General features: G+C 43.9%; 1 protein-coding gene across 7 annotated transcripts in view; it reads right to left on the reverse strand.

The window, feature by feature from the left end:
* HECTD4 (HECT domain E3 ubiquitin protein ligase 4) overlaps positions 1-4,634 on the reverse strand; it is a 170,842-nt gene extending 166,208 nt beyond the window's left edge. For 6 of the 7 annotated variants that reach the window (XM_053669735.1, XM_053669734.1, XM_037133514.2 and 3 more), the window contains exon 1: positions 4,288-4,633. In XM_053669735.1, the coding sequence (XP_053525710.1) occupies positions 4,288-4,464 (177 nt within the window). In that variant the 5' untranslated portion in view covers positions 4,465-4,633. Of the gene's footprint in view, positions 1-4,287 lie in introns of all 7 variants that reach the window. The other variant, XM_053669737.1, reaches the window with a different exon arrangement.
* Between the last annotated feature and the right edge of the window lie 6,687 nt (positions 4,635-11,321).

Below are 11,321 nucleotides of genomic sequence, written 5' to 3' on the forward strand. Positions count from 1 at the left end.
ATTGCTGCGTAGAACTTCCCATATGGATGTACCACACTTGTTTATCCATTCACCTGTTGGACAGTTTTTGGCGATCACAAATAAAGGTGCCATGAACATTCATGCTCAGCTCTTTCAATGGTGTGCGTGTGGCGGGGGGAGAGGGGGATCCTTATAAATAAATACAATGAAACACAAAAAAACACTAACCAAAATGCTTGGGTTCAAAATTATTGTAATTTTTTACTATAACAAAAAATATCTTGGCCACCTTGGGCAAGTCAATTAGCATCTCTGTCAACATCCATATGCATGATGCCTGTCCCCACCTGGAGTTCGCAGAGAAAAATGAGATAGGAAGCAGAAACCTTTTGGAACTTTCACAAATGAGATACTGCTTTAAAATAAATAAATAAATAAATAAATAAATAAATAAATAAATAAATTCCCTTTATTTAAAAAAGACTAATGTTCTATGAAATATAATGCAAAATTCAATAATATTGGAGTGGGCACTTTTGAGCTATTGCTTTTTAATTTCTTTTAAATCTATGTTGACTTGAATTCTTAAAAATAATTTCCTACATGCTTTTTGCTTTTGCCAGCAATGCAAAATTAAATACAGATAGCTATTTTAAAGACCAAGAAAGAGTCTCACTCTGCATTTTTAATTCACGCAAGGGAAGGCAAAGTCCTTACCTACAAGGCCCTACTTGGTGTGCATCTCCCATCTACCATCTCCTATCACCATCCTCTCCCCTTTGCTCACGAGGCTCAGAGTTCTCAACTGAGGATGCTGAGGATGCTTCCCTCCCAGGGACCTGGCTCTTGCTGTCAGCTGCTGGAATGAACTTTCCCAGGAGCCATATGGTACTCTCTCACTTCCTTTGGGACTCTGCTCAAAAGCCGTCTTGGGCCTTCCTTTTCTGCTCACCCTATGTACAATAAAGCCCTCCTGCACTATTACTCCTCACCTCCTCTCCCAGCTATACTTTTCTCCACAGCACTTATCATTTGACATTTATGTTCTATTACACATTTGATGATTTGTTATTGTCTACATCCTCCCACTAAAATAAAAGCATTTTAAGAACAAGGATTTTTTTAAATCCCTTTCTATGTCCCCAATGCATGTGACAGTGGGCCCATCTCACTCCTGAATTCCACAAATACTCATTGAATAAATTTGTCGATTAAACACTACTTGACTTAAACACTTTCTTTTAGAATTTACTGGGGAAAAAGCTCTTAATTCAAATGCTCATATCTTGCTTAAATTAAAACACTAAGTTCATGTTAATGTGCTTCTCGGGATGGGCTCTTTTTTCATATTGACAGTTAACTTAGAGCAGCACTAACCGACTGAAAAAAAAAAAAAAAAAACCCAGGAATTTGAAGTCAGGAAAGCTAGAGTCAAATCCTCTGCCCTTCAAAAACTAGCTACACTATGGTGACCAAGTCATAATTGCTCCCTTCTCAGGTAACTTCTCTCTAAAATGAGAGAAATTATTATCACCAAGGACTCTTCTTGCTGTAAAAATCAAAAACTGTATTGCAGCTAATGCAATTTTTTAAAAATTTTTATAAGACTTTATTTGAGCCAAGATGATGACAACTGCTGGGAAGCAAGATCGCAAATGTTCGCTACAGCAGTCTTTTATTTTTTAAAAGATTTTATCTATTTATTTTTAGAGAGAGGGGAAGGAAGGGAGAAAGAGAGAGAAAGAAACATTGATGTGCAAAAGAAACATGGATTGGTTGCCTCTCACAAGCCCCAGAGGGAGCCCTGACCAGGACACTAACCAGCGACCTTTCCCTTTGCGGGACGGTGCCCAACCCCCTGAGCCACACCAGTGAGAGCACTAGTGCGTCTTCTGCATTAAGGTTACCAACGATAAATGAGTTTAGTTTGAGTCTCGCCTCCCAAAATGAAAAATGGATAACTGAAGGATTCTACGGAACTATAAAACCCTGGTAAAAAGGACCATCATTGTCCTAGCTGGGTAGGTCACTTGGTTAGAGTCTCATCCCAATACACCAAGTTTATGGGTTTGATCCCCGCCAGGGCATATACAAGAAGCCACCAGTAAATGCATAAGTAAGTGGAACAACAAATCAATGTTTCTCTTTCTTTCCCTTCCCCTCTCTCTCTGCATGAAGGCATGTGTTTGAGATGAACAGTCCTGGGGTTCATGTCCAGACTCACTTCTCCATGAGTAACCTTGAGTAAGTTACATACCTGCTCTGCACTTGATCTGCCTCATCTGTACAATGGGTACAATATTTACAATTGTTACAGTGGGTATCAACATGTAGCTAGAAGGATCCTTTTGAGAATTTAAAAGAATTAGACCTGACACAAAGGATACATTTAATCAACATTATTACAATTAAATAATTAAATGCAAAGAACACACTCACACAAATAAAAATTCAATAGCCACAAAAATATTCTTAGTCACCCATTTCTCCTGATACTGTGTAGCCTACATAACATGTGGAAAGAAATGAAAAAAGTTCTTCACAACTGCCAGTCATAAACATTTACCACCCTTATGTGCACACATTGGTTCCTGATAGGTCAGACCAAAAAATGTTTAAGGGCTTTTTTTTTTTTTTTACTTTGTCAGGCTAGAGATGTTCTTTTGTTTAAAATCATTCTTCTGAGGAAATAGCTGACAAATTCACTCCGCACATTTACACAGTAAACATCTTAGGAAAACCATCTTAACAATTCAGGTATTTTTCACCACTACTCTTTTTAATCTTAAAAATAAATAAATGACATAGATTCACTTTGTTTGGCCTGTGAATTTAAGATTAATCTCTAATGAGGAAAGAGCATTTATGTCCATATCTTTAAATACAACAGAGTCGGTTAAGTCAAAAGCTTCCACCATCATAACATACTATCCCTTGAATTTTCCAGCAGATAAGACACTCAGACACACCTTGCTTTTTATAGAACAGGCCCAAATGAGACACGATAAAACTATGATTCAATGTTAGGAATTCCCTACCAACTTGTATCTTCCTTTTTTTTTCCTTTGGTGGCCACACTGTAAAATAAATCAATTAAGAGTTCACAAGGAGAATGCTGCCACCTCAATCTCAAATCCAGACACAAAATACAATGGAATGTTTTCGCATCTCAGGCACGTCCAAATGTCTCAGGCAACGCGATCTGATCACTGCCGTTTCCAGAAACACAGTAATGGGGTTTAATCCATTTCTATAAATGTCCGTCGTGCTGAAAGCCAAAGTGCATGCAAAACCGCAAAACACAAAAGATTCCTCGCATTCCGTTTATAGCCAGAAGACAGGCCATCCAATCTGCGCCCTACCCCAGAGTCTTCTTTGCGACAATAAGAATGTCATGACACTCCATGCTACCTACACATCAAAATGTCATTCCACAAAGTGACTAAGTGGAGGAGAGCAGCGTCAGCCTCGGTGGCCTCGATGAAACGAGAAAACCAAACAGCCGGTATTCCCACCTCTGGGCTAAGGGGAAACCAAGTGCACCGGATGGAAAGTTCCTATCACTCAAGCATATTTGGTTTCCTTCTGCCCCCACAACAGAGGCACAATTGCTGAGATTTGCTTTTGCACCTGCTACGGCTCCTAAGCCCCGGCTTCTCTGCGACCCCCGCGCTCACGAAAAGGCCTCTGGCCTAAAGCGCCCGTGACCCTTCGCGGAGGGCGCACGGAGGCCGCTGTAGCATCCCCCTCGCTGTCCACAGCGCCCAATTCCCTGACAAAGGCCCCAAGTCAATCCGAGGCATGACACACAGAAGTTGCTGGATCGCCCACCGCGGACCGGCATCTGCCACTAACCTCTGGGGGGGGGGGGGGGGGGGCGGCGTGGATCAACACAGAACTGGGGAAGGAAAGCGGGGAGATAGATCTACAGCGTTAAAATTAAAATGCCCCCAAAGCCGAGAAACCTGGGTGTGCCCTGGAAGTGAGTCCGGGGGTCCGTGGGGGAGGGGAGCGAGGACAGGGGAGGCAGCAGAGGCTCCTCTAGGGCGTGAAGGCCGTGCGGGGTGAGAGTCTAATAAAATGCCGGGTGTCGGATCGTTCCAAATGAAACCACAGATGAAATCCCCGGAGGGCCTGAGGATGCGAGCAGGGAGGGAGGGAGAAGGACGGGCTGCAGACCCGCAGGTCCCCCACCTGCCCGCCGCGCGCCCGCACACACCTGCCCCGGCAGCTCTCGGGGCCTCGGGGCTGGGTTGAGAGAGCCCGACCCCGGAGGTGCGGGGCTGACGGGCGGACGGCGGGGACCAGGGGGCCAACCTGGCTCACCTCCAGGTCGGTGTCGGCGGCCTCCGGGGCCCCGAGGATCTCACTGGGCAGCTCGGCCAGGTCGGTGACGCGGATCAGCCCGTCATGCAGAAAGATGGTCTCTTCTTTCACTGAGAGCCACTGCGCCGAGTCCGCGGCAGCCGCCGCAGCAGCTGCCGCGGCCGCCGACGAGCCCATGGCCCCGGCTGAGGGGCTGACGGAGACGCGCAGCCGCCCGGCCCGGGGAGACGCGAGCAGGAGTCGCCGCGATTACCAGTCCATGGCAGCAGCAGCCGCGCCCGACTGCAACGCCCCGCTTGCCGCCTCGCCCGTGCAGCTCCGCCCTAGGCGGTCCGAGCCGCCATCCCCCCACCCCCCCGGCCCCGGAGACCCCGGCCCCGCCGCCACCGCCACTGCCACCGCCGCCGCCCTGAGGAGCAGGATCCGCCTCCGGCGCTCGACAGCCAACTGTCAGTGAGACGCCATGTTGGGGGCGGGGGCTCCCGGCATGCCCCGCGGAGCGGACAATGCAGGCCCCGCCCACCGATGGCCCCGCCCACAGCTCGACAGCCCCGGGGTACAGTATCTGCGGGACCTCCACGTCGCCTTTCAATTCATTTTACTGTCAGGTTGTCCCTCCCGCTCCCCTTCTTTCCCTAGCCATTTGGGGACACCCTGGATCTGCAGTCCACCTGGGAAAGAGGCCACCGCCTTCTTTCCTTCCCCTACTCAGTTGTGCACCCCTCGCTCAGACAAGAACCCCAACCCCGGGCAGAGCATAGATGTTCATTCCCTGCTCTCACGTTCAAATGTGATATATAAAAAAAAATATGGCACAGAGTAGACGCTGCAAACTTGTGCATAAGCCCTTGGTAGAACCGCACAGTAGATGCTTCAGAGTAACTGAAAAGTCTAGTACCTAATAAGCACTCAAAACGGTGAAAAAAACACCAATCACAATGTTTGGTGCCCACTGTCTGGCACTTACTAAATGATCTCTGAGTGGAAGTTAAAACTATCGTTATATTTTATCAACATTCAACACGGATTGACACACACCTTAAATATATGCACGCCATTCCGTTTTTATACAAGCAGGAAAGAACTATATGTGTTGAGAGAAATGTGTGGGAGAAAACAAATTGTTAATGTTAGTAGCCAAATAGAGGGGACTGGTCTAGAATGTTTGAAATGAGAATGTTATCTTTGTATTGCTTTTAGACCTAAAAAAAAAAAAAACCGCTCCTTCATATCAAAGGACTTGAAAATGTGTGTCCACAAAAAACCTGAACATGGATTTTTATAGCAGCTTTATTCATAATTGCCAAAAGTTGGAAGTAACCAAGATGTCCTTCAGTAGTTGAATGGATAAATAAACTCTAATGCATCCAGACAGTGGGATATTATTTGGCACTAAAAAGAAATGACTGTCAAGTCACAAGAGATTTGAGGAATCTTAAATGCATGTTACTAAGAGAAAGAAGCCCTTTTGAAAGGATACATACTTCACGATTTCAACTATATGACACTCTGTAAAAGGCAAAACTATGGAGACAATAAAAAAGAAGCACTGAGGATCTCTAGAGCAGTGAAAACACACTGTATGTTACCATAATGGCGGATGCATGTCATTATACATTTGTCCAAACCCACAAAGATACAACAGCAAGAGTGAAACCTACAGAAGCAATGGACTTTTGGTGATAATGTGTCAGTGTAGGTTCATCAGTTGTAACAAATGTACCACTCTGGTGCCAGATGTTAATAATGGGGAAGACCATGCACATGTGGGGCAGGTGGTACATGGGAAATATCTGTACCTTCCTCTTAATTTTGCTGTGAACCTAAAACTGCTCTAAAAATAAAAATTTAATAAATAATACATAATAAATGAATCAGAACAACGTTAAGGTACCTACCTCTTGATCCAGCAATTTAATTTTGAGGGAGTTGTCCAAAGGAAATAATTAGATCTGTAGACACACACACACACACACACACACACACACAAGGGTATTCAGTTTAGTATTGTTTATAAGAAGGAAAATTATAATCAGGATAAATGTCCAAAATACGAGATCGGTTAACTATAATAATGGTATATCCATGATATAGAATATTACGAAGCCGTTTAAAATAATATTTATGAAGGATATTGACATGAGTGAATGTCCATGATATATTGATAATGGAAAAAAATCCAGCCAAAACAGTAAGGAAATTTTGGAATTAAATTGTATCTATAGTATGATTGCATTTTTTCAAACCACATGCATGTACGAATATAGGTGTAGAATAAAAGTCTGGGAAGGTATTGCACCTGATAACATTTGGGTGACTCTCAGCAGTGCATTTACAGGTGGCTGGGGAATGCGTAGGGTTGTTTTTTGTTTTTGTTTTTGGTGTTGGTTTTTTTTTGCTTTGAATGTTTCCCAAGTTTTTTTTCTAGAACGTGCAAACTTTTGAAAAAAGCAAAAGTAAAAAATGAATGCTATTGAGCATCTAAGAGTGAAGATGTATCCATTCATTTATCTGTCATAACACCCTTCAGAATTTGCATTAATAGCCCCATTGTACAAGGCTCAGAATTAAGTGACTTGCATCTGCTTAGGGATTGGCAGGATGGACACCTGAACCCATTCATAGCTGGCTCCATCCTGCACTGCCTCCCTCCCAAATAAACAATTCATATACATTGTACTGTTGCAACAATCTCACGCTCTTTACAATGATTAATTTTATTTTTATGATATTTAGTCAAGCATTTTTAAGCCCCTAGTAGATCTAAATAAATAACCATCTTGTGCAGCTCAGAGAAAAACTCTCCCGATTTTATTGTTTATATTTCAAGATCAGGAGTCAAGATGTCCAGGAACTGTTGTCCTTCAGCCCCATTAGTGAAAGCAGCACATATCCAGGACTGAAAGTCTTTGGACTGCATAATGAGCACTTATTTAATATTTTACCAACAGTAATTAATTAGTCATAGGACTGCATGGCTGCCACTGTACCATGATGAGGCTGCTGATGAATTAATATTTATAGAACCCCCTCTGGAAAGAAACCATTTACTGGGAATTTCTAGAATGGATCAGCAGGACAAAGAAAGTTCCTGGTTAAAAAGAACTTGGTGCTGGAAGCCTGGAGGCAGAGAATCTAAATTTAGTCAAGACAAGACACATATACACACACACTCACATTCACACTCCATGCACACAGAAAAAACATCCATTCATAGACTCAGAAAGGGTTCCGGTTTATGACTTTTTTCTTTGGAACTGTCCTTTCCACGCTTCCATTTGAGAAAGGGGGGTCAGAATGGGAAAAGAAACAAGAGAAGGTGTTGGCAACTTTAACTGGGAAGCAAAGAAGCATGAGGAAGCAGGATGGATAACTCTTAGGAGGCAGGACTCAGTTTCCCCTGGGAGGCATCACCCAGAGAGGGAGCAAGCTTGTTGATGGAGACCATCTCCCTGCTGCCCCGAAGGGGCCCCTCTGGGATTTCGCAATATCTCTCCCTTCTGCTGGCTTTTCTGCACCAGCTGCCTGTCTAAAATGAGTCTGTAATCCTTACCAGGCTCAGAAAAATGCGAGTGTGGCATGAAGATAAGTAGCTCTTGATAAGCCTAATAGGGCTTGAAATAGTTTAAAAAAAAAAAAAAAGCCATGTTAATTTTTAAGGTCTTTCAAAACACAAAGAAAACACACAAACACACACATTGGCAGAATCTGTGGGGGAGACTGATTATTTCCATCTCACTGATCACTGTCTCAAAGAGGAAACATACACCTACTCAAAATCTTTTTTCCAAGGGATATGGTAAGTCCTGTTCACTTTTGTTTTTTGTTTCCCAAATATTCTTTCAGCTCATGGGTGGGTCTATTAGGCTGAGGCAGCAGGAAAAAGATATCCAATGAAAGGTATTTGAAAACGAAGAGGGAGAAAATCTCCTTGGGGCCTTTCAGTCACCATAGCTAAGGGACAAGACTCCACATTGATGAAAAGCCCAAAGACCAAGCTGCATTAAGAGCAGCTCTCTCCGGAGAAATCAGCACACTGGTGCTCCGAGGATGCCATGTTCTCCTGCGCCCCTTTGTGGGCATAAAGGGGCTTGCCACACCAGAATTTTCGATTTGAAGTTGTAAATTAGCAATAACTGCCAGGCTGTGAAAGCAGATTCAGAAACAGTAGCCCCCACAAGAGAAAAGTGGGCAAAAGACATGATCATAGAGCTTGCACCAGAGGAAAAGCAAACACTGTTTTCATTCATTCAACATTTACTGTGCCTGATTTGTGCAAGCTATGCATTAGGTTCGACAGTCCGACTGCCTAGGAGACAGGTAGCTTCCCTGTCTCGGGATGCTTAGGATGGGGAGCGATTTGATACAAATGATTCTGAAGGGGACGAGAAGTCCAGCGACCTGGTCTGAAAAGTGGGGAAGTTTCCCTGAGGATGCTGCATTGAATGCTGGGAACTGATGTGGATGAGTTAGCTAAATAAACCAGAGAGAGGGTGGTAAGGGAAATTTAGTCACCCAAAGAAAAGCACTTGCATGAAATGCATTGTGTGTGGTGCTCGAATCATGGCCTGACTGGTCGGGCTGGGGTCTCAGTTCCTTCGTGTGCCACCTCAGAAAAGTCATTTGAACCCAGGATGGCAAAGCTCTGGGGTAAACACAAATCAGCATGGTCTTTTTGGTGAAGCACTTTAGCTACACCTGTGCAAAAGTCATAAAAGGACCATGCCTTCTGATCTATATTATTCCACTTCTAGAAACTTACCTGTGGGAATCTTTCATCCAACAAGGACTTAAGTTCCTACTCTCTGCTAGACCCTTCAACTAAATAATAGCTCCTAGCCTCAAGAAGCTGAATATCTAATGGGTAAGACAATTTATCAGGACATTATGCTGCAGGAAGCCTGTCTGACGTGGAAGTTCAGGGTAGAGGCACCTGATCCGTATTTGGGGGGCCGGGAGCTCTAGGGAGGTTTTAACTGGAGATGATTTCACCTATAAGGAGACATGTCACCTTATAGGTGAAATCATCTCCAGTTAAAACCTCCCTAGAGCTCCCGGCCCTCCAAATACAGATCAGAGGACATTTGGCACGGTCTGAAGATGACTTTTACCATCATGATGGGAGTTTGGTGCTACAGGCATTAATGGGAAGAGGCCATGGATGCTGTTAAACATCCTACAATGCACAGAACAGAAACCCCGCACCCAGTGAAAACTGTCCGGCTCCAAATGTCAATAGAGCTGATCCAACGGGATGGTTGTAGTCAGGTGGGGGAATGTCCTATTGTAATGGCCAAGTACAAAAAAGACAAACACGAGGGTAAAATGTACAGTATGGTAACTGTAGTTTATTCTCACTCGAGGAATAAAAACTATGTCCGCACAAAAACCTGTATGCAATTCAGTTGCTTTATTAACACTCTCCAATAACTGTAGAAAACACCAGTATCTTTCAATGGCTCAATTTTATAGTAGTGGTACATCTGATACAGTGGAATACTGACAAACAGACCAACTGAACCATGAACTTGAATCTCAAACATGTACGATTTGGCATGTTGCATGATGCTCTGGAAAAGGTAAAAAAATACAGGGACAGAAATTCTATCAGTGGTAGCCTGGAGTGGGAGCTGACCTTAAAAAATAAAAAGTCCTGCCCTGGCTGGTGTGGCTCAGTGGACTGAGTGCAGGCCTGTGAACCAAAGAATCGGGGTTCGATTCCCAGTCAGGGCACATGCATGGGTTATAGGCCAGTTCCCAGCACGGGATGCACGAGAGGCAACCATACATTGATATTTCTCTCCTTCTCTTCCCCTCTAAAGATAAAATCTTTTTAAAAAATTAATTAATTAAAAAGTCCTGACTGGTATGACTCAGTGGACTGAGTGCAGGCCTGTGAACCAAAGGGCTACTGGTTTGATTCCCAGGCTGCCTGGGTTGTGGGCCAGGTCCCCAGTTGGGGCTGTGAGAGAGGCAACCACACACTGATATGTGTCTCTTTCTCCCTCCCTTCCCCTATATAAAAAAAAATTCTTTTAAGTTAAAAAAACCAAAACAAGCCCCGAGCTATTTTTCATCGGCAAAACGCGTTTGGGGAACCTGGAGAAATAGGCACTCGCACGAGTGCAAACTGGTGCAGCCTCTGTGGAGCAGTTTGGCATTGTGACAAATTCAAATGCGTAAATCTTCTCATTCACCAAAATCCTTCTTACCTACTTGGCTCTCTGTATGTATACTTAACACTATTTGCTACAACACTGTATGTAATTACAAGTGATAGAAACCCACATATCCATAGAAGGCCATTCAATAGTCCTTATCCACCGTTTCAGTTCCCCAGTCAACCAATATCTAATACATTATTAAAGGAGAACTCCCAGAAACCAACAATTTGTTTTTAAGTCGTGCACGACCCTAAATTGATAAAATCTCTGGCAGTCTCCCTGGGGATGTGAATTACCACGCTGCATGTGCCAACCAGCTGGCTAGTCCACAAAAACCCTTGAAGAATCCCCAACCACTGACACTGTCAGGGCTCAGCGACCCTGGATCGCTCAGGTCAACAATCCTGAGCCGTCAGGTCGACGGCCTAACACTGTCACACTGCCGACTTCATCTCAGCACGTGGGTGTCTTATCACAAGTCAATACAGTACTTTGAGACCACATGCACATAACTTTTACTAGTGTCATTACCTATTAATCTTATTGTATCCAATTGATAAGCCACCATAGGTTTGTATGTACCATCCACGGTTTTAGGATCCACTAAAGGTCTTGGACCCCATCCCCCAAGAACGAAGAGGGACTACTACTAGTACAATGTAGCAGTAGCGATGGCCACTTTTCATGCAGCAATCAGAAAATACTATCTATAGATCTGTAATAGTACACCCGATATTAATAGGTTTTTGGTTTAAAAAGGGAGGGTAAGTGACTATACTCATTTGCTCTGTATCTTTAATAAAAATAACGACAATGATCAGGGGTGTGTGGCTGGAGAAATGGCTATTATGTTACTGAACGGGATGAAAG

This window comes from Artibeus jamaicensis, unplaced genomic scaffold (genome assembly GCF_021234435.1).
Source record: "Artibeus jamaicensis isolate MK-2021 breed Jamaican fruit bat unplaced genomic scaffold, CSHL_Jam_final contig_525, whole genome shotgun sequence".
In the NCBI taxonomy this organism is placed as follows: domain Eukaryota; kingdom Metazoa; phylum Chordata; class Mammalia; order Chiroptera; family Phyllostomidae; genus Artibeus; species Artibeus jamaicensis.